This window comes from Cololabis saira, chromosome 14 (genome assembly GCF_033807715.1).
Source record: "Cololabis saira isolate AMF1-May2022 chromosome 14, fColSai1.1, whole genome shotgun sequence".
NCBI classification, from domain to species: domain Eukaryota; kingdom Metazoa; phylum Chordata; class Actinopteri; order Beloniformes; family Belonidae; genus Cololabis; species Cololabis saira.
Genome location: NC_084600.1, coordinates 7,878,337 through 7,905,089, shown reverse-complemented (window position 1 = coordinate 7,905,089; position 26,753 = coordinate 7,878,337). Strand labels below are relative to the sequence as shown.

The 26,753-nt window shown below is 41.1% G+C and overlaps 1 protein-coding gene across 2 annotated transcripts; it reads left to right on the top strand.

The window, feature by feature from the left end:
• Nucleotides 1-25,509, top strand: phldb2a (pleckstrin homology-like domain, family B, member 2a). Of its 2 annotated transcripts, none has more exons than XM_061739569.1 (18): nucleotides 1-98; nucleotides 1,174-1,297; nucleotides 1,992-2,102; nucleotides 3,030-3,997; nucleotides 4,088-4,360; nucleotides 8,649-8,783; nucleotides 11,020-11,157; nucleotides 12,006-12,152; nucleotides 14,236-14,346; nucleotides 14,420-14,500; nucleotides 17,529-17,663; nucleotides 18,962-19,061; nucleotides 19,348-19,546; nucleotides 20,811-20,901; nucleotides 20,984-21,130; nucleotides 21,250-21,469; nucleotides 21,600-21,685; nucleotides 21,898-25,509. In XM_061739569.1, the coding sequence occupies exons 3-18, from the start codon at nucleotides 2,045-2,047 to the stop codon at nucleotides 22,036-22,038; spliced, it is 3,030 nt and encodes a 1,009-aa protein (XP_061595553.1). In that variant the 5' UTR covers nucleotides 1-98; nucleotides 1,174-1,297; nucleotides 1,992-2,044; the 3' UTR covers nucleotides 22,039-25,509. The 2 variants fall into 2 exon arrangements, with proteins under 2 accessions (XP_061595553.1, XP_061595552.1); XM_061739568.1 differs by having other exon boundaries at nucleotides 1,174-1,321.
• Nucleotides 25,510-26,753: the final 1,244 nt, after the last annotated feature.

Below are 26,753 nucleotides of genomic sequence, written 5' to 3'. Positions count from 1 at the left end.
GAAAAGAGTTTGCTCTGCTGCTTCATACACAAGAACTCTTCAGCTCCTGCAGACGATCCCAGATACACTTCACCATGTAACTGGGACAGAAAGCAAAGGTCAGTCGCTTTTTTTTATCAACTGGGAGATCTAGCACTACTTAAACTGGCTTTTCCACTCAAACCTGGAGAGTCAAATGTCTTTATCACTGCACATTACTGTACCATGGACTGTTGATTTACATGTATTTTAATCCAAAATTGTTACCAGGTGTGAATAATCTGACACAATTTGATGTGTCAGATTGGTACACAACAAATGAACAAGAAGTTGCAAAAATGAATTCCTACCTTTTAAAAGCTGTATTTTTTTTGTCCCCACACATAACGGTCTTGTCTATTAACTTCTGTCACAATAGTAGCCCTTGATCAGATTACAGTAAAATTAAGTCACTTACTTAAATTACATGTCAGTTTCTGTCATTAGAAACTCGAGATATTTAATTCCAAGAAAAATACAAACCGTATAAGTTTAGTTTACTTTTAGAATACTTAAACCCAAACCCCAAATATTCTGTGCTTGAGACAAACAAGTATGACCAATGAAAATAAAATACATTTTCCCCAATCTAGGAGTTTGTAAGTGTAATATGGCTCGATTATTTATATATATATACCGTATATATATATATATATATATATATATATATATATATATATATATATATATATATATATATATATATATATATATATATATATATATATATATATATATATATATATATCCTAGCTGTCACAGCTCTTCTTCTCTGTGTCCCAAGTATCTAGACCCAAAGTTGAATTGAGAATGAAAGCAGCTAGATCTTATTTGTCACATTCCTTTTTTTCCCCTTATTTTTTCACATGGAACTGCTGTACTCATTGTGTGGAAAGTGAGTTGGTTGTGTATGACAATAAATATGTAAATAAATAAAAAAAAACATCTCATCTCAATCATCCATCAACATTGCCAAAGCCACCTTCAGGAGGGATTCTTCCGCCGGTTTACATCTTGTTAAGTGTTTTTTCCCTCCTTTAATGTGCACATCTCTGCTGACCTTTCGTCTGACTGATGCAGCAACACCCTCTCGCTCTACTAGACTGATCCCCCCACCCTTCTCTCTCTCACTCCTTCTTTTTTTCTCTCTTTTAGGAGGTCTGAAGAATGAACTCATGCTGACTGGATGTGGCTGTGTAAGAGGATACCCTGCTTCCTGTAGGCTCTCTGCAGACAGCAGGACCTGGGATTCTTGGATCAGCCTTCTCTCTCATTTTCTGTGCGTGTGTGTATTCAGGAAATGGTAATGTCTGATTTTCCCTATACCCATATCACAGGAGCTAATTATATCCTCACTGAAGTTGATTATTTAGCAGCCTGGGACTGTGACTGTTGCTTCAGTGAATTTGGGGCTCTGAAAAAACACTTTGAACGACCAGTCATGAGTCTGGAACTAAAACTAAAACCATTAAGGTGCTGCCTTTATTGGGAACACTGGGCCAGATGTATAAACTTTCCTCCAAGTCTGTTTTACTTGTCAGTCTTTTGGAAGTTTTTTTTTCTACGTGCACATCTGGAATATCTGCAATGAAGGGGAGCTGTTATATAGCCTTTTGTAGGATAAGTTAAGAAGCCCTGGTCTAATTTTCTCTTGCTGAATCAGCATTGTTGTGCAGTGTCACAATAACAGTAAAATATGTTAGCCTTAGTATTCATTTGTGTTTCAGTGGTTGAAATGATTACATTTTAAGGAGTATAATTCTCTGGCAGCATAAGTTATCAAATTTGAGTGGATTTTTAGTTTTTTTTATTAAGCAATCTAACCTTTGTGAAATCTTGATGGTGTCTGCTTAGGCAGAAATATCCAGGTCTAAGTCAGAGCTAAAGCACAGTAAAAGGCACAAGACGTCTGAAATGACATGTGTTAGTGTGTGTTGCTCACTTTCATATTGATTTCCTCCCTTTCTGTGCAGAGGTCTCAGCTGAACCCTGCATCCTCAGATCCATCGGAGAAGGAGGGGTCACCATGATGAACAGCATGCTTCCTCAAAGGAGAGCTGTCGTCACAATGGCCTACAGCTCAGGTACCAAAAATGTTGTTTTTGTTTTATGTTTAGGTATATCTTATCCCCAAGGGGAATTTTTGTCATCATAGCAGCCCAGTATTAATACAATGAATTACCGTAGAAGAAAACAGTGATACATTTATCACTGAGGTAGAAGAAAAAAAAATGTAGGAGCTTCTTGTAGAAAATCACATGTGCAGGTGGGAGTTTGGACACTGTAATATCAAGTGAACTGTCCCCCCCCCCCGCCCCCTCTGGTCATCCCGCTGCTGCTTCCACCTGCCTGCTGTGCTGCTGACGTCCCCGACCCCCGAGTCTGGCCCTCGGCAGGAGGGTCCCCCCTTATAATCCAGGTCCTGGTTTCTTCCCTCCTAAAGGGGAGTTTTTCTTGCCACTGTTTGGCTTAAGGTTTTTCTCCCACTATGGGAGTTTTTACCTGCCAGTGTTTATGTAATAATTGCTCGTGGGTTTATGTTCATGTTCTGGATCTCTGGAAAGCATCTACAGACAACATCTGTTGTATTAGACGCTATACAAATAAAATTGAATTGAATTGAATTGAATTGAATTATTTTCATCATGTATTTAGCATCCTGCAAACCTGATTCAGACTCTTTTCCCACTTTGCTTGCTCAAGTATTTGGTTGTCCTCAGATTTCTGTTCCATTCCAGACTATGATGTATCCTGCCTCGTCTCGGCCCACCAGCATTCTTCCATTTTTAGAAGACACTCAGCCGCTGATTGAGCCAGTGTTTGTATTGGGCTCAGAACTGTATGAGCGTACATTCTTTTCTGGTTTTCACCCCACTTACTCAGCACATACATGGTAGCAAATCTTTCAACAGATCTCTTACTTGTGAGATGAAAGGGGGAACATTTAACCTGACTGTTTTATTAAGACCAGAATGAGACAGAATTTTCTGCCAACTATCTCTTTTTTACAGACTGTGTGAAGATTGAGCATGGCAGCAGTGGGTCCGTGGGCAGGACGTTGCTGAGGGGCTCCCGCTCAAAGGCAGAGCTTCAGGAGCTGATGGAAACCCTGCAGCGCAGGAAGAGTGCTCTGGAAGCCAGCCTCAGGGCGGCCGAGTGCAGCCGCAAGTACCTCAGTGTGCCTTCATCTCCTGGGGCCCAGGCTGCCAGGCCCCTGTCAATCCTCAGCAGTGTGGACCGCCCCCCATCTGTCTCCAGAAACTTTTCTTACACTACCACCAGCAGTGTGCCTCCATCACCACGTCAAGGCGAACGGCAGCTCAACTCTAATGGCTTGTTCCGTAATTCCCACTCCCGTCACCAGTCACAAGACAGTCTGCTGCTCTCTCATGCAGAAGACGGAGGCTCCGTGTTGTCCTCCTACAGGGAGCCAGGGCCTCACTCTCCCAGAGTCAAAAGTGGTGCAGCCAGTATGCCGTCCAGCCCTCGAGTAGGTCGCAGGATCTACTCCCAAGGCAAAGTTGGAGGAGACTCCAGACAGAGGAAATACTCCACCGGCTCGCTCAACAGTCTGGGGATGCACAGCCGCTCTTTGCCACGGCTTCACAATGCAGCAGACCCCCCTACTCTTTCACTGCCCTCACGTCACTCAGTGGGTTCCCACAGAGCAGTGGTCTCAACAGGACAGAGGCGCAGTCTTTCCTCCCTTGAGCAGCCGCCAGATGTGACGGTACCAGCCAGCATGCCCAGTACACCCAGGAGGTCCAGCCTGGCTTCTCTGAACTCTCTGGGGATTGAAGTTGATGGGACAGTCACAGATCTGGCCTTTGGAGAGAGAAGGTTGTCCTTTGGGAAGAGCACGCTGAGTCCAGGGCAGAGGGTGGGAAGCATCAGCTCTCTGAATGGCAAAGAGGAGCTGAGAGACTACCACCAGCACCAGAGAGACGAGCGGCTCAGGGAGCAGAAAGTGCAGAGATTGGTGAGTTGTTCTTGCAACAGTTCGGCCACTTTTATACCACTTTACATACGTATGTATACATATGACAAATCATGTATCTCTTGTGTGCAGGAATGCCAGCGTCTAGAGACCATCCTAAACCTGTGCACCGAGCTGGGACAGGTGGCAAGAGAGCCAACAGGATCAGCTGTTTCTGACCTGCAAAAGATCAATAAGGAGTTGGAGAAGCTGCAGGTGTCGGACGATGAGTCTGTGTTTTCGGACTCTCCTAGCAGTACTCCTGCAGAGCGTCAGCAGAGCAGCTACAGAGAAGCCAGATCCCACTCACCTGCCATCAGCCTGACCAGCAGCGCCCCCTCGCCGTCTACACATCACAGAGCCAAAGTAAGCCAACTCAAATGCATGCTCTTTGACAGACTTTCACAAATACACAAAGACTAAATAACATTTTTATTTTGTTGAAATGTCATCATTTATTGTTAAACCACTTTCATAGATCATAGTTTTATTTGGGGAAAGTATAACATAAAAACAGGATAATCTTACAAGGATTTTCACCTTGATTCTGTTTTTCTGCTTTTGACATGACAAAACCATCCTAACACTACTGTACAACTTTCTATATTTAACTGCAACTAAAACTGTAAACTTACTGTTAAAGAGGAGTGAGGGTAAAGCTTTCAGCGCCTTTGGGAGTTGTGGGACCCCAGACTGACCTTTTACTGGCCTGACTCCACAAACTCCTTCCCCTATTACTGAACAGTTGCCATCCACTTTTTTGGCTGTTGGTATGTTTAAATGCCTCGTCATTTCTCCTTAAGAGATTAAACACTTCTAAGCAAATCATGATGATTTTAGAACTGCTTTCTACAAAGTACATGCCAGTTGCACACATACCCCTTTGATGACATTGCACAGAACCCCTTTTATTTTAGTCTTTCTTTTTTTCTCAGCTTCTTTTCTAAGCTTTGTGGTATTGACAGATGCAATCTTGGAAAACTGCCTATGACTGTAATAGACTGTATACTGTGGCTAAAGTATTTCCAGGACAGTGACATTGCTGCAAACAGAACTACAGTTCTAATAAACTGCATTATTAGTGAACACATAACCCTTCCTCCATCTCTTCCTCCAGCTCTTCCTCCAGCTCTTCCTCCATCTCTTCCTCCAGCTCTTCCTCCATCTCTTCCTCCATCTCTTCCTCCAGCTCTTCCTCCAGCTCTTCCTCCAGCTCTTCCTCCATCTCTTCTTCCATCTCTTCCTCCAGCTCTTTCTCCATCTATTCCTCCAGCTCTTCCTCCAGCTCTTCCTCCATCTCTTCCTCCATCTCTTGCTCCATCTCTTCCTCCAGCTCTTCCTCCAGCTCTTCCTCCAGCTCTTCCTCCAGCTCTTCCTCCATCTCTTCCTCCAGCTCTTCCTCCAGCTCTTCCTCCATCTCTTCCTCCAGCTATTCCTCCAGATCTTCCGGGGGGAGTCTGAGACGTTCCCGTGAATATTGTGATATATTACACGGATATATATGGCTGCAAACATAGACTATTCTGATAGACGATTAGTCATACACCACTGAAACGATACTAATGGGATTATAAAATTCATAATTATTATATGATTCTTATTTGCTCTGAGCTTTTGAATTATGCATTAGGTTGTTTAAACGATGTACTAATTTAAAATATAAGATGGACACTTCATTCAAAAATACATATTTTAATTAACTTTGCTGCCAGCCGTACTGGTGACACATCGACTGCCGCTATATTGTTTACTCTGGAGTTCACATTTATCATAACTCTCAGGAAGGTTACTGTACATTTGTATTTAACAACTTTATATAAAATAACATTTTATCTTTTCAAATATGAGGCGTGTTCTTTGATTGACAGTCGGCTCAGACAATAGCTAGCCATTATCACTTTATTATCAGCAGTCTTTGTCATAATGGCAAGGAGGTGATGGGCAGTTTATTCAAACCTAGTGCCTTATTTTGCTACAAAAACAACATCCGACATCAGATATTCTACTGTAAATGTCTGCTACAGCTCCTTCGTCATGGGCCAGCTGAAGGAGCTGGTAGGTAGCTACATCTAATTTTGACTGACATCCGTCGGTTTTGAGAGCTACACGTTGTTTAACGAGAAAATATATATTCTTTTTTGTTGTTTTTCATTTTACAGTCTATGGAAAAAGTTCCTTCAAACCCGCTCTTCAGAAAATCAAGACACTGATGATTCGTGCATGGTATCTTGTAGTCTATTAGAGCTTCATCGCTTCTTGTTTCGAAAAAACTATAGATTAAAATAAATAAATAAATAAAATGTGGCGTTAAACACATTTTGCGCTAACACGTTATTAACTTGTTAACTTTGACCACCCCATACGATACAGACGGTTAATGGAGACAGAAATGACAGTATAACGATCTTGTGTACAAATAAAATTTGACACATCGTCTTTTCAGATGAATCACAGCAATTGTGTCATTGAATAGATAAATAACAAGGCTTTCCAGAAGGCCTTCATATGAATAAAGCAAAAGCCAGTAATGTTGATATATTTTGAATTTTTGACAGCAATGTTCAGATTTGATGCATGATCTTCTGCTGTAGTAAGGACTGCACTCTCTGTAATTTTATTGCTCAAACGTAAATACATTTACTGTGATATAGTTATTAAGGGCAGCATGGTGGCTTAGTGGTTAGCGCTCTTGCCTCACAGCAAGAAGGTTCCCGGTTCGACTCCCTGGCCCGGTGCGAGAGTCTTTCTGTGTTTGCATGTTCTCCCCGTGCTTGCGTGGGTTCCCTCCGGGTTCTTCCTCCGAGTCCAAAAACATGCATACTAGGTTAATTGGTGATTCTAAATTGCCCGTAGGTGTGAGTGTGTCTGGTTGTTTGTATATATGTGGCCCTGCGATGGACTGGTGACCTGTCCAGGGTGGACCCCTGCTTCTGCCTGTAATGTGCTGGGATAGGCTCCAGCAGACCCCTGGGACCTTGCAAAGGGTAAAACGGGTATAGAAATGGAAGGATGGATAATATATTCAATTCTTTCACTCACAGTTGTATTTACAGTATTTTATGAGTCTACAAGGACATGAATATTAACTAAACCAGTATACAACAGACAAAATGTGAAAGTTTTAGAATTTTTCACTGTGGAGTAAAGTACCGAGTGGCCCTGAGGAATTGTGAAATAGAGAATTTAGATTTTGGACCCAGTTGGTTTGACAATGACGCAACATGCAGGACACCGCTGTAGCCTGTTATTTCCTCCTACAGAGTGACTGCTAAGTTTAGAGAAGTCCATGCTGTAGTGAGGATTAATGAGGCACTCCCCTCCTGTGGAATGCAGTTAATCTCACTGTTGAGAGCTTGTTTACCACAGTTTGTTTACCTGTTGTGATATCGGAATCTTCATTTTTCACATTTAAAGTCAAGCACTAGTTCTTTTTCACATTTTCACTGAACTTCATCTAAAATTCAGCACATATCAAAAACATTTCCAGAAATATCAGTACTATTGTAATGTGTACATACTATGATTTTTTTGTTGGCTTCTATTCAGATAAAAAGAAGACATGTATGTGGCTTTTAGTTCTTAAAAGCACTAATTTATGGTTATTTCCACAGAAAAGTTGGAAAAGTTGGAAAAGTTTTACGGTTAAACTTTGTGCAGCCTTAGAAATGAATGAACATCTAAATCCACAAATACAAAATATAACACATACTCCTCCCCTCCCCCCAGTTGAGATTTTCCAGCTTGCTTTTACTCCACTCCAGAGACGTATCAGCCTTACATAGGTTCTGGTTCTATTGAAAAAGTCCTCATTTTGTTTCAGCACAAAGCCTTTCAAACTCGTGAAGGAGGAGAGGGAGGCAGGAAATGACTTTATCCCACTGAGAATTACTGTGCATGTGTGAGTGTGCACACATTGGTGTGCACTGGTTTGTGAGTGGAAAAATGTCAGTATATATGCATGGAAAAGACATGGGCTTTTCCAGAGATTTTGAGCTTTCTAAAGGGGCGAAGGGATGGAAGAATTTGCAAAAGATTGTCCCTTTTTATGCAAAATTAATGAAACAGTAGCATTCAGAAACCCCCCAAAACAAAACAATTTTTATATTGAACCCACTATTTCTGCAATGTTTCAGTTTTCACAGAAGTTTACAGATTCCAAATACCATGTCCTCCATCTTTTGCATTCCACAGAGCAGTATGTGCAGGAGGAGAGAGAGTGCTCAAAACCCATATGAGTATAAACCCATAAATCTTGCCGAACCGCTGGGCAAATGAGTCCCTGACCAGATAACTCAAATACATCCACACATGAGTAATAATGAGTGTTTATAAGATGCTTCTAGATGTGGGAGAGCCTTTCACTGTGACTGGCATTGCTATGTGCTGATAAAAAAAACATTTCCATTACACCAAGTAGAAAAGAATCCTGCTGTTGTCAGTAGTCCAGTTTTGGATGATTTAAAGCAACAGCTTTTGTTGTCTAATTCCCCAAAAACTGATGCTATGGTCTGGTAATTATTTCAACAGCATAAAAATGTATGAAAAGTTTAATAGTCATTAAATGTTTTTATTATTTACTTTTTTGTGTGCATTCACAAAATGTAAAATCTCCTGTAAACCTAGGTATACGTTTGCATTTCTGATGTTTTTGCAGGCCTTGGAGATCGTGCAGCTGAAGCAGGAAGTAACTCATATCGAGGAAGAAAGAATTCAAGTACTGAACAACATAGAGGAGCTGGAGCAAAAGATCAAAGACCTGGATAACCAGATGGAGGAGTCTCTCCGAGAGGTAGAAGCATAGTAACATCTAAACTACTGACAAGAGAGTCAAAAAATGGAGAGATTCATTAATTAAGAGCTGTAATTAATTCATCTCTTTTTTTAATTGAGGTGTTTTCCTTTAAATTCATTACATTATTGTGGTAGGTCAAAAGATATATAATATAACAACAAAAAAAGTGGATTTATAAAGTTTTGTTTTTTTTTAACAGACGGATGCAGTCCTAGCCACTTGTGGCACTTTTGCACTAGGACTTACTCGGCCCGACTCGGCTCGTAACGCCTTTACCCGCCTCTACCCGTGTGTTTTTCCACAGCCAGGGGAGAAGTGGGCAGGTTGGGGTGAAGCTGCTGTGACGTACTCGATTGCGCAACCGCTTTGTTCATGTCGGCGCTGATGAGAAATCAGCTGGAGCCGCGAGCGGCTGAGAGTAAAACAGCCCGTCTACATCCCTTTTTTAATTCTTTCGTCAGTCACCAGGTTTATGAACATCTGCACCTCAGAGTTGGATCACCAAACAGACGTTTTGCGCTTTATAATAAAATCGCCGCGAGCCGCGGGTCGCTCTCGCTCTGACTCCCGCTTCCTGATTCAAACGTCTGACGGCCCCGCCCCCCGACCAATCAGAGGCGTGGAGGGTGATGACGTCCCCGCCCCCCGACCAATTTCTGGCGCGGAGGGTGGTGACGTCGGAAATAGTCCCTGCTCAGCCCCGTATAGAACCTCGCTGAAATGGTTACAGAAAAAAGTATCGGCTTGGAGCGGCTCTACCCGTCTCAGCCCTAGTGCAAAGGGGCAAAACGGGTAGAACCGAGCCGAGGTGGTACTAGTGCAAAAGGGGCATTGGTGCGTCTGAAACGCCATACTGAACAGTATATACTCAAAAAGTATACTTAAGTTCTGCAAACTTTTGAGTAAATATCAGAAGTATGCATTAATTCGGACGTACTACTCAGAGCCACACGGCACTTCCTGCCGTTGGGAGGGAGTTGTTACCATGGTAACAACTGCTGTCACAGCAGCAGTAGCAGCTGTTACCATGGTAACAGCAGCAGTAGCAGCACCGCTCCGCTCTTTCCCGTTTATCCTGGCCGAAACAAGATGACATTATATAATATTATTACATATGAATATTATAATATTAATATTATAGAATAATATTATTATACTCAATATTATACTTATGACATATACGTATGTGTGCAGCACTTAGCAACCAAACACCGCTGCATTGCATTGTGGGAAGTTTCTGCTTAGCTAGTGTCCATCAATCCACACTAATACATTTCTTCAGAATGAGTATGGATAGCGCATACTATTGACTAATGTTTCGGACACACTAAAAAATCTCAAATACTGTTTTTGCTACTCATTAGGGTGGAAGTATGGGATTTTGGACGCAGCCACTTACATCCGCCAACCTCTTGGTCGCAGACGTGTGAATGCGCGCGGCGCTCTCCTCGAGTTTAGTTTGGGGAAAAGCGTTGCTGTGGTAACACCGTTGCTGTGGTAACACCTTTGCTGTGGTAACATCGTTGCTGTGGTAACACCTTTGCTGTGGTAACATCGTTGCTGTGGTAACATCGTTGCTGTGATAACATCGTTGCTGTGGTAACACCGTTGCTGTGGTAACACCGTTGCTGTGATAACATCGTTGCTGTGATAACACCGTTGCTATGGTAACATCGTTGCTATGGTAACACCGTTGCTGTGGTAACACCGTTGCTATGGTAACATCGTTGCTGTGGTAACACCGTTGCTGCTAACGTTAGCTGCGGCTGCGGTCGAGACCGGGTGCTTTGCCTTTATGTGGCTAAACTTGAGCTGCTTTAGTGGTGAGGAAGTGTCTCTCCATGACTCTCCACCAATTTATTCATAACCTTTATTAATATTTTGGGCACTGATTCAATGCCCAAAACAGTACATGGCCGGAATTTGTAATTTTTTTAATGCATTTTTTTGTCCAGTCCAGGCCAATCTTTTAGATTTCATGATACGTTTGTGTAAAAGTTCAATAAATAAAATCAATTTGCATTTAATTTGTGGTTATTGATGTAACTGATGTTGTGAATGGATGACGACACCCTACTGAATCCACTGGTAGGCAGCGGTGGATCGTATGTAGAACGTGCAGTGATAACTACTGTAATGTCCCGTCATGACAACCTAATCAGATGGGTAATTCCACTGAATAGAAATAAATCCAGATGGCGCCTTTTCTCTTTTAACTTGTTATGTTCTGCAGGTGGAGGTGGAGTGTGCTCTCCTGGATGGAGAACAGGAGTGTGAGATGGCCCAGCTTCAGAGGGAAAAGGAGCTACTGGATGAACTCAAGGGAAAAATGCATAACACTGAGCAGACAAACAATATTGAGAAATCTAAGGTAAAAAAAAAAAAAAGGAAATAACCTTAAGAGTCAGTATATCCAGCAATCCAGGGTCAAATGCTCCAGTCAGTCCTTTCATGAAGAAATCCCTGAACAGTGGTCATAGTTGAATAAAGCGAATGCTGGTATGCAGATGTGTGCTGTGGACACAGGGTTTTAGAGAAAACAACCCAAAGTTCAAGCAAACCACCAAAGATCAATCATGTTCAACCACAACTTTCTAAAAAAAGTATTCAGTTAAGCTTCTTTTAAAACCAAACAAACCAGTTTGATTTTCATCAGGGAGTGTTTACGGCACCAGAACAAAAGGAAGAATGATTAGAAATGTATTTTCAAAGAAATAATAATTGTAACAAAAGTACTATGTTTCTGCATCTAGACACTTTGGCTGATATATGATGAGACAGGGCAGATTAACCAACTCCAGTGGACCATACAAGTCTGAAGTGGATCAAAACTCACAGAAAACCCACTTAACTTCACTCCTTTCTTCCTGTCCCTTCTAATTTTCTTTTTGCTATTTTCTTATTCTCAACCTTTTTCTCTTTAATTTTCTCTTTAACTATCTCATTCTCAGAGCTTCCGTTACATTACAGAATACTGAATAGAGAGCCCAAATGGTTCATTGTGACTGACATTTATGGAAAACCTAATAATCTGAAACTAACCTTCCTTTTGGAGGAAGTTGAATACAACTCTTGCATTGCATTGAACAAAAAAAGCATTTAATTTATATCACATAAAAAATTGTGTGTAGTAACCCAAACACGTCCATGTAGAACCTGTGATGATGTACTTTTACGTCATGCTTTAATGATCATTTTCATGTCTCTGATGTGTCGCAGAAAACTGAGGAGCAGTCGAAAAGTCTGGAGGACTTGGAGTTTCAGAAGCTGGAAAGAGAAATTAAGCAGGATGAGGAAAAAGAGAATCAAAGCCAAGAGCTGCTGCGAGAGATTGCTGAGTGTCAGCGCCTTGCTGTCACACGCAAGGTACAGTCAGGGAGGTATGCGAGTGTGCATGCAGCGTGAAGTACAGGACTACTGCCATTAACACTGCCAACAAAACAGTATACATTCAGAAGAGTACGAATCTTAACAGAGTTTATTAAATACAAAAAAACTTTTTTCTGATCTTAGTATGTTATGTTATGACAGAGTATTAGGGCCAAACTAAGAAAAAAAAAGGAAATTACGAGAATAAAGTCATAATATTATGAGAATAAAGTCGTTAAATTACAAAAATAAAGTCGTACTATTAAGAGAATAAAGTGATGATATTACGAGAATAAAGTATTATGAGAATAAAGTGGTAATTTATCAGAACTCTAACAGGAAGAACACATAGGTCTTTTGTGGAAGAGGAGCTGTCTGTTATAGTATAGTATAGTATAGTATGGTATGGTATAGTATAGTATAATATAGTATAGTATAGTATGGTATAGTATAGTATGGTATAGTATAGTATAGTATAGTATGGTATAGTATAGTATGGTATAGTATAGTATAGTATAGTATGGTATAGTATAGTATGGTATAGTATAGTATGGTATAGTATAGTATAGTATAGTATGGTATAGTATAGTATGGTATAGTATAGTATAGTATAGTATAGTATAGTATAGTATAATATAGTATAGTATAGTATAGTATAGTATGGTATAGTATAGTATAATATAGTATAGTATAGTATGGTATAGTATAGTATGGTATAGTATAGTATAGTATAGTATAGTATAGTATAGTATAGTATAGTATAATATAGTATAGTATAGTATAGTATAGTATAGTATAGTATAGTATAGTATAGTATAATATAGTATAGTATAGTATAATATAGTATAGTATAGTATGGTATAGTATAGTATGGTATAGTATAGTATAGTATAATATAGTATAGTATAGTATAGTATAATATAGTATAGTATAGTATGGTATAGTATAGTATAGTATGGTATAGTATAGTATAGTATAGTATAGTATACAGTAATATAGTATAGTATAGTATAGTATAGTATAGTATAGTATAGTAGTGGTGACTGCAGGGCTAGCGGTGGTTACATCTGCTGACATTCAAAGAGGTTTTGTTGTTTCTCAGGAAACAATGAGGATGATCATAAAAGATTTTCCTCTTCCACAAAAGACACAATTTCTTCCAAGTCTGTGTGGTTCCTTCTTCAAAATAGACGCAGTCGTTTGCACAATCGTTGTAAAGACCTTATACTGATAATAATTCCATGCTGATGTGCCAAAAGATTAAGTATTTCCTTATTTGTGAAACCAACCCAAAATATAACTTCAGAAGATGCTCAATATTCCTCATTTTAACACAGGGAGAGGAAGCTGTTCCTGTTAGAGTTCTCATAAATTACGACTTTATTCTCGTTATTTTACGACTTTATTCTCATATTATTATGACTTTATTCTCATAATATTACGACTTTATTCTCATAATATTACGACTTTATTCTCGTAATATTACGACTTTATTCTCGTAATTTCCAATTTTTTTTTGTCTTAGTTTGGCCGTAATACTCTGTCATATTATGTAAATTGAATATGTTATAATGTTTTATTTAAAAGGAGCAGAAAAAGATAACACAGGTGAAGTTGGATTTAATAATCTACAACCAATAAATTGTCTAAAGGCACACAACAGTATGTGGCAACACTCTGTAAGAACTGTAAAATATTTTGTTGGTGCTCACTGCCTTTTTTTTCTGTACTTTTACCCTACTAGGTTGGGTTTGTTTACATTAATCCTACTGCAGGTTGTGCATGAAAATAAAGCTGCAAAATTATGAACAAAATTGCTGCACAAAACATGAACTAAATTCAAGAAGCCCTGGTAAGCATGCAGCGCTGCAATTCTAAAGAAAATTGCAAAGAGGGGACAGAAATTGGTGAGGATGTCATTTTGTAAAGACATCATAGTTTTCAGGAAATAAACATGTACCTGTCTTTTGTTTGCGCTGTTTCTGCTGCTTCAAAACACAATTTATCTCTCCTGTATGTGCTAATTGCACTGTATAATTGCCATATTGAGCACTAATGCTGCTTTGATTATGCTCCACAGGAGAGAATCGTGGCTCTGAAGAAACAGTCCTCGCAGATTACTCTGCAAGCTCAGCAAGAAAGAGAGAATTTCCAGAAAGAGAAAGACAATTTGCTCATCATGCTTCAGAAGGTAAAAAAAAAATCACAGCATGCTGTTGTAAAGGATTGTGTTTGACAAGTTAACGGATGTCTGTTGTGTGCAGGAGAGAGCGAAACTGTTGTCTTTGGAAGGAAAGTATGCAGAGCTGTCTGAGGGACAGACATTCTCCAACAATCCAAAAGAGGTATGAGTTAGAGTAACACTAGATCAGTGGCGATTCCTCTAAGACTGCAAGGGAAGCTCAGCTTCCTCTAAATGTAAAAAAATAAGTGGTCAAATATGTACTGTTGTGTTTACATTTCATTGACTATATATGCGCTAGAACGCGATCACCCTTAGTTCAGAATCAGCCTCTTATCACAGGTCACAGACGCGACTTCCTTCTCATTCATTCCTGCAGCTTCACAGTAACAGCAGAAGCTCAGCGTCTATGAAGCTGGGGTGGGTTGTTCCACTGCAGCCAAACACACCGTCATTGGATAAATGCTGGGTTTTATCCCGCCCATCGGACGCTCAGCGTCTCTGGGGGTCTATGGGGAAGTGGGCGTGGCCTCGGCTGGCCTGGACGTCCCTTTCTGATTGACATCGAAATGAGCGAATCAGCGATCTTGTTTTGTAGCTTCATTCCGTCATTCCGAGTTGATCTGCAGAGTTTGGAAATCCTTGTAGTGACTTTTGTCTTTGTTAAAACGATAAGCGACACACTCAGCAACATGTTTCTGTTGTTTGGAGACTGCACTGGTGTTTATTGGAGACTCTGACTTCTGTTGCTCTACAGTTATTGTCCCCGTAGAGCAGCGGCTGCTGCTGTAGCCGCTCCACCGTTGCAGAGCATTCACAGCCGCTCACACCAGCCTCGCGCAGCAGCTCTGTTGAGCCGCATTTTGTAATAACGGTGCATTTTGTAATAAACGTCCAAAATGTAATAACTTTGTCATTTCATTTTGTAATAAAGTCGAATTTTTTTAATAAACTGCCACATTTTGTAATAAATTACCCCAACGCATTTTGTAATACATTTTGCCACATTATGTAATAAGTTAATTACATTTTGAGAAGATTATTACAAAATGCACTTGCAACTTTTTTATTCTCTAGAAAATGTAATAACATGGTGAATTATGTAATAACAATTCTAAAGCATAGTTTATTTGTTTGTTATTGGCCTATATAATTCCAAACTTCAAATAGGAAACTAAAGTCATATTTGGAGTATTATACATAGATGTATTGGGCTACATAGCTCTAAGGGAAATTGCATAAAAAAACAACAAAAGTCACTCTTGTATAAATTCATTGTTAAACAAACAACAATAATAGTTATTATTACATAATGCACCATGTTATTACATTTCCTAGAAAATAAAAAAGTTGCAACTGCATTTTATAATAATATTCTCAAAATGCAATAACTTATTACATAATGTGGCAAACTGTATTACAAAATGAGGCAGTTTATTACAAAATGCGGCTTTATTACAAAATGAAATGAAAAAGTTATTACATTTTGGAAATTATTACAAAATGCACCAATACTGGATAAAGAAGGCACTTCACCAACTTTTCGGACAGACCTGGGAAGAGGAACGAGTACCAAGTGACTTGACAGAGGGCCACCTTGTGAAAATTCCCAAAAAAGGCAATCTGAAAGACTGTAACAACTACAGGGGCATCATGCTTATATCTGTTCCAGGAAAGATATTGTGCAGGATCATTTTAGAGAGACTCTCAAAAGAGATAGATAAACTACTCAGAGAGCAACAAGCCGGTTTCAGACAAGACAGATCATGCACCAACCACATCGCCACACTCCGCATTATCGAACAGACCATGGAATGGAACACTTCTCTCTACCTCACATTCATTGACTTCCACAAAGTATTTGACAGCCTGGACAGAGACAGTCTATGGAAACTCATGGCACACTATGGTATTCCAAATAAGTTCATCACAACCACACAACAGCTATATCTACAATCATCCTGCAGAGTAATACACAATGGTCACCTCACAGACAGTTTCACAGTAGAGACAGGAGTCAGGCAAGTCTGTTTACTGTCTCCTTTCCTCTTCCTCTTGGCAGTCGATTGGTTAAAGAAGACAACAACAGCTGAGCAAAATCTGGGCATTCAGTGGACAATGTGGTCTCAATTAGAAGACCTAGATTTTGCAGATGACATAGTCCTCCTGTCTACCACCCAAGGACAAATGCAAACCAAACTCACAAAACATGCCGAAACAGCAGCTACTACAGGACTTCACGTCAACAAAAGCAAAACAAAGGTGATAAATATAGACCACAAAACAAACAATATCATAATATCTCCTGGATGGAGAGGCAATGGCAGAGGTGGACACATACACATATCTGGGAAGCATCGTAGGGAGGGATGGAGGCAGCGACAAAGACATACAAGCTAGAATAGGGAAAGCCAGAACAGCTTTTCTAATACTACGGCAAGTATGGAACTCCAAACTCATCTCCACGCAAGTCAAACTCCGCATCTTCAATTCCAACGTCAAGTCAGTTTTACTGTATGGTGCGGAAACATGGAGAACCACAAAAGCAACAACAAACAAACTGCAAACATTCATAAACAAATGCCTACGACACATCTTAGGAATTTACTGGCCTAACACCATCACAAACACAGAGCTCTGGAAAATCACACAACAAGAACAAATAGTAACCCAGATAAGACGCAGGAAATGGGGCTGGATCGGGCATACCTTGAGAAAACCAGCATCCAACACAACCAGGCAGGCCTTAACCTGGAACCCTCATGGGGAAAGAAAACCGGGAAGACCCAAAAACAGCTGGAAAAGGTCTGTCGAGGTTCCTTTCTCCTTGAGTTCTGCCTCGACTCGAGCCAAAACTCAAGGAGAAAGGAACATCTTGGAAGGAAGCAGAGAAGATCGCTCAACACCGAACCAGCTGGAAGAAGTTCATGAATGACCTATGCTCCCCAAAGAGCCAAAGGGTTTAAGTCAAGCACCGTTACTACAAAATGTGGCTCAACAAGCCCCGAATTCACATACAAATAAACTGACACAATTTATGATGTAAGGCGAAAATGAGCTTCCCCTCCTTAAAAGACCAGCAGCCGCCACTGCACTAGATGAATACTTCTTCCCACCAATCTCTAGTGAGCCACGTTGTGTTTTTTTGTTGTTTAGTTGCTTTACAAATCTGATTCATATGATCAATGCAGCACTTGCAGTCCCTGAAGGAAAGGAGAAGAATCACCAAAGAAAACTCTCCCCACCCAAGTGAGAGCCAACCTCAGAAGAGGAACCAACAGATCCTCAGCTCTTATGGCAGATCACTGGGTCGCACGCTTCCAAAGGTCTGTGCCTTTAAAAGGAACCTAAACAGATGAGTGCTAATGAGTGGAATCAGTTGGCACTTTGTCCCACTAGGGGTGTGTGTTGTTGTGTCTTACACTAGGGCCGGACACATGAATTATCCTGTGATATACTGCCCCAATGTGGTTAGAACTGGTATTGCTACATAAGGTATCTTTGAATAGAATACAAGATGTGTCTATATAAAGATGCTACGGTCAAGAATTGCAGTATTTTTCTTTTTGTCGTTTTAGGGAGGTTTATTTTTTCCCTTAAAGCTGACACATTTTTTTTCACTCTGAGGTCTTAATTAAATGTCTTTGCTCTGTGTGCAAAATGTCCCAGAGCTATGAAACCCCATACTTCTTTCATCTCTGCACTTCTGTTTAAAGCAGCTAGTTTTAGGGAGTCAGCCACTTGACTCTACTCCACACCTCTGACAGAGGGATGGCCCTCTTTTTAAATTGGTTTTACAGCTTTGTACTTCTCATTTTTAAGGAATAGCAGATGTAGCAGGATGTGAAGTTTTTTTGTAATTTTAGATTAGATTCAACTTTATTGTGATTACCATGTACAGGTACAGAGCAATGAAATGCAGTTTAGCATCTAATCAGAGGTGCAGTCAGCAGTAAGTGTATGAGCCTAAATAGTGTGGTAGATACAAGGTGTGTACAGGTAGGATTTACGGCATATGGGCAATATTTACAGAAGGGAACATATGTACAGGTGAAACTATATATATCTTATTAAATTAGTGCAATATTTGTGCATATATCCGCGTGAGTGTGAGCAAAATATACGCAGTGATTGAAGAGGTACTATGAACTTATACAGACGGATTTATGCATTAATGTCAGTAAAGTACTAAGTAATTCTTCCCTGATCTGGATCTGTGATGTCACTCACTGAATGAGAAATGTTCAGACTTAGTTCACCCAAAACAAAACAAAAGGGTTATGTTAAGTCAGAGTTTTTTACTTAATTGAAATTATAGGCATTCTAATATGTGCTTGAAAGTACTGTTTTTCTTTTTCTTTTAATAGAATGTTTTTCTTTTTCTGTTTAACGATAACAGCGTACTGGCAGTGTCTTTATGCCCCTTAGTTCACTGTGAGGGTTAAAGCAAATGCCAAGGCTTCGACACTCAAAATGATATCAGACCTGGAAAAGAAGCGATTTCACTGCCCTCATTATTTGTACACTGACCACAACTGTCCCACAAGTGAGATTATTTTTGCAGTAGTGTAAAGGTTGTTAATCCTTGCCTTGAAAAATATTCTCCCCCGCTCTCCCCCCCAAGGCTCACCTACCTTTATCCCAAAGCTCCAGCTGTGGCAGTGTCATCCCACAAGGCTTCAGCTTCTCCCCTCGGGACATGAGCAGCCGCCGGCTGACCAAGAGTGAGTCACAGTGACAAACTGTTGCATTCTGATTCAATGTAATCTGCTTGTGTAAGTAGTAGTTTGTCTAGCTCTGGACCTCATGTTTTATTGCTTTATCTGGAGAGTAAATTTCACAATAATCAGTGGCAAAACAGAAAGGAAGTTAAATTTAGCCCAAGCATCATCTCAAGACCCTCAAGTTGATTTAACGCAATTGCAACTTCACTTCTGTAATTAGGTGCTTTAGCTTATACATCCTTTTGGTCTTTCTAAAGTGTAATTATCTTTTTTTTTCCATGTTCAGTAGGCAACAGTCATGCACACGTGAATGAAGATAGACAGAGACAAAGTGACTTTTGCAACAGAATGGTATCCCAACCCAACGTGTTCCTGGACTCCTTCTCTTACCGGGAGAACAGCCAGACCTCAGATACCGTCAGTGTGGACAGCTCTGACAGCCTGGAGACCAGCTTCTCGGCCTGCTCCCCAGACAATATCTCCAGGTCAGAATCTAGTTCCTAGTGTTAGAAAATAAGTTAAAGGTAAAGGTGTGCCTCTTCAAAAAGTCCCCAATAAAAAGATGCAGGACAAAAAGGTCACCTTCTGCATTTCAAATTCATTCTTAAGCCTGGTTCATGGTTCTGTGTTAAACCAACGCAGAGCCTACGCCGTAGGGTACGCGGCTACGCGGGAGGCTCTCCGTAGCCTACGCCGTAGCCTGACGTGAACCTCCCAAAAAATGTAACAACGCGTTGAGGCAACGCAGACCCAACGCAGACCCAACGCAGACCCAACGCAGACCAAGCGGGCTGTGATTGGTTTGCTTGGTAGCAACGCATTTCCGGTTCCAGACTGCACCAACCCCGCCATTTTTAAACATCTTGTTGTTGTACACAGACAGAACATTATCAACATGGACCAAGTCGAGGAGCGACTCATTGAGGAAGTCCGTAAATAATACCACCTTTACAATTCCTCGTCACCTCACTACAAGGATTGCCAGATGGCACAACATTTTTGGAGGGAGATATCGATGAACATTGGCCTGGACGTGGCGGACTGCTTAAAGATGTGGAAAAACCTCAGGGACAAGTACGTCCGCCTGCGGAAAAAGTTGGCCTCAAGAAGCAGGGATCCAGGAGGAAAAAAAGTCCCTGCTTTTTATACTTATAAATAAAATAAACCATTATAAACCATTCAGGAAAAGAACGCAACCACTCGCTGAAGGGTGACCAATCAAACAAAACACCCAAGCCCAGAGTGGGGGGAGATTCATTTTGTTGGGGGAATTATGCCATTGTCAATAAAACACCATACAAGGGAATAACTTTGGGAAGAATCTCAAGTAAAAGGAAAATCCCGGGTATTCTGAAGCTGGTATGGCCGGCTATGGTGGCCCAATTCTCACACCTGATCACTGGAACATGACTGTGACACACTTTCTCTGCAGATGCCCATTCATGCATGCACTTCCAGTGGGAGTCTCTGTGTGAGATTTGCCTTTTAATTGCTCCACAGTACATCGGCAGAGAACAAAGAACGCAGGAGAATGGGGAAAAAATGTGTTATGGAATTCAACGTTTCTCCTATACTATTTTTATAATGAGAGAAAAGATACTGTTCTATATTTTTTCCTCTAATTTGTCTCCTGGCTCCAGATCTGTTTCAGTTTTAGCTTGTATACTTCACAGTCAGGTCTGCTTCCTCCATTATCAGAGAAATCTTGTCCCTCATGTGCTTGACAACCTGTTTCCCATCTTTCATTAGTGCCAGTACTTCCAATATGGCAAAGATTGAGGAGATGGAGCGTTTACTCCGAGAGGCTCAGGTTGAAAAGCAGAGACTACTTGAGCATCGGGTAATGAGCCAAACCTGATCAAAAGCTTGTGAATATTTGTGGTTGATTACTGATGGTGTTTATTCACTTGTGGCGTATGCAGGAGCGAGAGATGGAGATGCGCAAACAGGCTCTGGAAGAGGAGAGAAGAAGAAGGGAGGAACTAGAGAAACGACTACAGGAGGAAACAAGCAGGAGACAGAAACTTGTGGAACGAGAGGTGAAGCTCAGGGAGAAACAGAGATCAAAGGTATTTAGAAAAACTCAGAAGAGGAGGCTGAAGTCATGGGTCTTGGGTCTTGTCCCATTAAGTTTGTGTAAATAAACTAGATAAACATTTCTCTCTTCAATTTGGGCTTTTCCTCATAGTCTCGGCTCTTGACGCGCTACCTGCCTTTAAGAAAGGATGACTTTGATCTTCATGGCCACATTGAGGCGGCGGGACACAACCCAGATGCCTGTTTCCATTTAGCCATCACAGATAAAACGTGCAGAGGATTCCTGGTCAAAATGGGAGGAAAGATCAAGACATGGAAGAAGCGTTGGTTTGTCTTCGACCACAATCGCAGGACCCTCACATACTATGCAGGTGAGCACTCTCACTTGTTTCCATTGTGCACCTTGTAACCACCACATGGATTTCAGTTTGAAGCTATGAAAGTACTTGGTATGTGGAGCACGAGCTTTGATCACAGTTCTGTTTATGCTTTCTACCGCAGACAAACATGAGACTAAGATGAAAGGAGTCATTTACTTCCAAGCAATAGAGGAAGTCTACTATGACCATCTGAAGAATGCACATAAAGTAAGTCAGTTTATAGACATGTCTGTTAGTGTTTATGTCAGTTTAAACATCCGGCATCATCTACACAGGGCCCCATTTTTGTTAAATATTGAAAAATATTTTTGTACTCCTCCTTTCTCACTCCATTTCTCCCATCCTCTCCCACATGTGCTCCTTCTCGTCCCTTTCCCCCTCCCTTTTATTCCAAAATGAAACTGGCTCCCACACACCAGAGCCCCAACCCATCTCTGACCTTCAGCGTGAAGACCCACGACCGGGTGTACTACATGGTGGCTCCGTCTCCTGAGGCCATGCGCATCTGGATGGATGTTATTGTAACGGGGGCTGAAGGCCACATGCATTTCATGGTGTAACAGCTCGCGCTTCAGCTTTATTTTGGTAACATTGAGACAAATGAGAACTCTGTCCTCATCAGTGTAAAAGCAAACACCTGCAGAGCTGAGATGGATTTTCATCAGGTCAACAAAACATTGGTTTATTTACCTTTTCAGTTACTAATGAGCATGAGGACAAACTGCATGCTTTATAATGTAATTGTTCATAAAAAGGTGAGAGGAACTGACATACGATTTTCAAAATTAAGCTATTTAGTTTCCCTCTTTATGTTAAATGAGTAGCTGATGCATTACTTGTTGCATTTTCTGAGTTTCCTCTTCTTAGTACATCTAATGCTGCCACAAACTCCTCTCTTGTTCAGTCAAGTTGTATCAGGTAAGCTTTAAAATGATCATTAACTCAATATCTGCTCCACGTCTAATCAGCACTGCAGGCTCACTCTGCTTCGCAAAAGTAAATATACAGTTGTGTGAAAAAGTGTTTGCCCCATTCCTGATTTCTTTTTTTTTTTTTGCATTTTTGTCACACTTAAATGTTTCAGATCAAACAAATTTAAATATTAGACAAAGATAACACAAGTAAACACAAAATGCAGTTTTTAAATGAAGGTTTTTATTATTAAGGGGAAAGAAAAATCCAAACCTGCATGGCCCTGTGTGAAAAAGTGATTCCCTCTAAGTCTTTTCCAGCGCTGTGGAGGAATTCTGGTCCACTCATCTTTGCAGGATTGTTGTAATTCAGGGGGGGGGGGGGTGACATCCTGCTAATCCAGGACGCGAGAACACACATGGAGGCGCACGTCCAGCACTGGAAATCTGCAAAAAAAAAAAAAAAAAAAACAGAACAGAAACGAAACCGGCACGGAACCGGCCAAAACACGAGCAGCAACTGTCCCACGTCTCGAGCGAAGCTACCGCGATTAACTAACTCCAAAAACTACAGAGCAAACATACAGTTGAACGAGCCGATGTATATGTCTATATGTGTGTGTGTGTGTACAGTATGTGTACAGCTATGCGTGTGTACGAGTATGTATGTATGTAACAAGATGTTTTCAGGCAAAACTGAGACGAGCCTTTATGTTCTTTTTGCTCAGCAGTGGTTTTTTTTTTTTTTTTTTTTAATATTTTTATCCCGGTTTTTTCCCCATTTTATCACCCAGTGCTCCTACCTAACAGTCCAACCAACCCCGGGAGGGCCCTGCACTGAGCTCAGGTCTCCTCCTTAAACTGAGGAGTGAGCAGGCCGCATCTTTTCACCAGACAGGGTGGGGCTTCTCCGGCCGAACGTAGCGCGTGGAAGGATCACGTTATTCCGGCCGGATCCTCCCCACCCCATCTGGCGCCCCGGTTGGCCAGAGGGGGCATGTATAGCCCAGGACTGTATGCATGTTTTTGTGAGGGTAGCTCACATTAGCTACCCAGGGAACACGGGGAGAAAATTGCAAACTCCACACAGAAAGATCCTTTCGCCAACCCCACCCAGGGTGTGGGCACTGAAGTCATGGAGGAACTAACACGCACTTCAGCGCCCACAGCATCCCCGGCGGGAATCGAACCCAGGACCTTCTTGCTGTGAGACGGCTGCACTACCTGCTGCGCCACCGTGCCCCTTTTAAGCAGTGGTTTTGGTCTTGGAACTCTGCCATGCAGCCATTTCTGCCCCGTCTCTTTCGTAAGGTGGAGTCATGAACACTCATCTTAATGGAGGCAGGTGAGGCCTGCAGGTCTCTGGATGTTGTTCTGGGTCTTTACTGACCTTAATGGAGCAGGTGAGGCCTGCAGGTCTCTGGATGTTGTTCTGGGGTCTTTTCTGAATCTTGGATGAGGCGTTGCTGCTCTTGGGGTCATTTTGGTCGGTTCCTCCTGGGAAGGTTCACCACTCTTCCATGTTTTCTCCATTTGTGGATAACGGCTCTCACTGTGGTTCGCTGGAGTCCCAAAGCTTTAGAAATGGCTTTGGAACCTTTTCCAGACTGATAGATTGATTACTTTGTTCCTCATTTGTTCCTGAATGTCTTTGGACGGCAGCATGATGTCTAGCTTTTGAGGATCTTTTGGTCGACTTCACTTTGTCAGGCAGGTTCTATTTAAGTGACTTCTTGATTGAGAACCAGTGTGGCAGTAATCAGGCCTGGGTGTGGATAGAGAAATGGAACTCAGCTTTCCAAAGATGTGATAAACCACAGATAATTTATGTTTTAACGGGGGGCAATCACTTTTTCACAAGAGCAATGTAGGTTTGGATTTTTTTCCTCCTTAATAATAAAAAACTTCATTTAAAAACTGCATTTTGTGTTTACGTGTGTTATCTTTGTCTAATATTTAAACTTGTATGATGATCTGAAACATTTAAGGGTGACAAACATGCAAAAAAAAAAAGAAATCATGAAGGGGGCAAACACTTTTTCACACAACTGTATGCTCTGCCACTTTCTCTAAACTGTGGCCTTTTGTGTATATTGGACAAGTTAAAACCAGAGTTTACCTCTGTCTATTTGCTGCCTTCTTCTACGTCCTACTTCTGCTGGACTCCAGCTTTTCTGCATATTTTTTTCAGTTACCGTGTTTGTTTTTCTGTGTACAGCTGCATCTTAAATACCAAACAATCACCTCTGTATTTGTGGTTGCAAGAATGCGCATTTTTTTAAATTCAGCTTCATGATTTCTGTTATTTTTTGTTGAAATTAACATGTTATATATTTTGCTGCTTCCAGACTACCACTATAAGCTCATTTTGCCTGCTTGACTCATAGCAGGATTGAATATCCACCATCAGTATTTCTATTTACAGAGGTACAACACTGCTTAAATAACAACGGTGCTGCAGTGCAGCTAGCTCCCTCTGTCAGTGGTGGAAGCTGCAGGCCCGACATGATGAGGCCATGTTGTGCAGCATGAATATTGCATGTATTGCGTCACCCGTGTGCTTAAACTGAAGCATTTCCTTGTTCCACCAGCAGAGGTCCTGAGTGCAGAATGAGTGTTCTAGAATGACTTCATGCTCTTGCTCCTCATCCCTGATTCATTTATGTAAATGAGCAGGAACAGAGCTTTTGATCATTCATATTACTATCATTATTATTTTGCTTAGATTTCAGATATGTGCAGTTGTAAGCGCATATATATCTTTAGATTTGCTTTTTAGAAGCAAAATGATTGTTGCATGTGGTATTTGACCTGTATATTCTTTGATGACAATCTGAGTGTGTTTGATATTGAACTATCACTTCAACACCGAGTTGTTAGCAGTTGGTTTACAAACTGCAGGGCTTGCTGTTTGACTTGTGACAGTTACATGTTGGTTAACTCAATACTGCAGTGTTACAGATGACATGTTGCTTTCTTGAAGGCAACAAGTTCCCTTCCTTCTTCGTGAAGGAAGGAAGTGCATTTTCATACATGTTTTATATATTGTATAAACACATTTTATCTTAGTTGACAGTATGCTTTGGATTTTTATACTCAATCTGTTTCATAAATAAATAATTTTGATTATAAAAAAATTCCATTCAATTCAATTTTATTTATATAGCGTCTATTACAACAGAATATAAAGAATGGCAGGTGGAAACTCCCCTGGTGGGAAAAAAACCTTAAGCCAAACAGTGGCAAGGAAAACTCCCCTTTAGGAGGGAAGAAACCTTCAGCAGGACCAGGCTCATAAGGGGGGGGCCCTCCTGCCGAAGACCAGCTGGGCAGAGCAGGAAAAGAGAGAACAGACAGAGAGAATGAAGAATGAAGGGGGGATGCACGCTAGGATGTCAGCAAGCATCTACACAGACAGGTGGAAGCAGCAGTGGGATGATCAGAGGGGGCACTGCAGGTCAGCATGCAGCTCCTGAAGCTCTGGCCTGCAAACATACACAAAAGAAAAAGGCAATGGACAACAATGATGGCTATGAGATACTTAATAAAGAATGGAAGAGGAGAAGAGGAGAAGGGTGAGAGGCACCGCACAGTGGATCAGTGTCCCCCCTGCAGCATAGGCCTATAGCAGCATATCTACCACCAAGCTGTTTGAGACTAACTATTATAGTCTTGTTCTATAGCTGCAACTATGACTACTGACTCTGACACACTAGAGTTTACACTAACTAGAGGTTTACTAACACTAACTAGAGGTTTACTAACACTAACTAGAGGTTTACTAAACACTAACTAGAGGTTTACTAAATACTAACTAGAGGTTTACTAACACTAACTAGAGGTTTACTGGCACTAACTAGAGGTTTACTAACACTAACTAGAGGTTTACGTACCCTACACGTACCCTACGCCGTACCCTACGCCGTAGGCTCTGCGTCGATTTAACGTGGAACCATAAATCAGCTCCCGAGCCGGCAGGCAGTTTTGATCCCGAAATTTTCTGAGCAAATTTCTTAACAGGCGTAGCTACAACTGTTAGATTTCATCTATTAAACCAACATGTATTTTCCTAAATGATTTTTCAGCCAGCGGTAATTCTCCACAGAGCTGCAGGTTTCTCCCCGGGACGACGGCGCAGGTTGACCCGGCCGTGAGCTGCTGCTGCTGCTCCGAGTCGGCGGCTCTTCTCCCAAAACATCGGATCAAATTTCTTAACAGGCGTTATTTGGATAAACTGAGCCCAGGTTGGGGATCTTAACGGTTACTTTTACGCCTGAAAAAATATTAAAACTTAATAAAGTGGCATATTAACAGCGCTACAGCTGAAATTAAAACAGCTTTTAGCTCTCAGCTTCCTGATATGG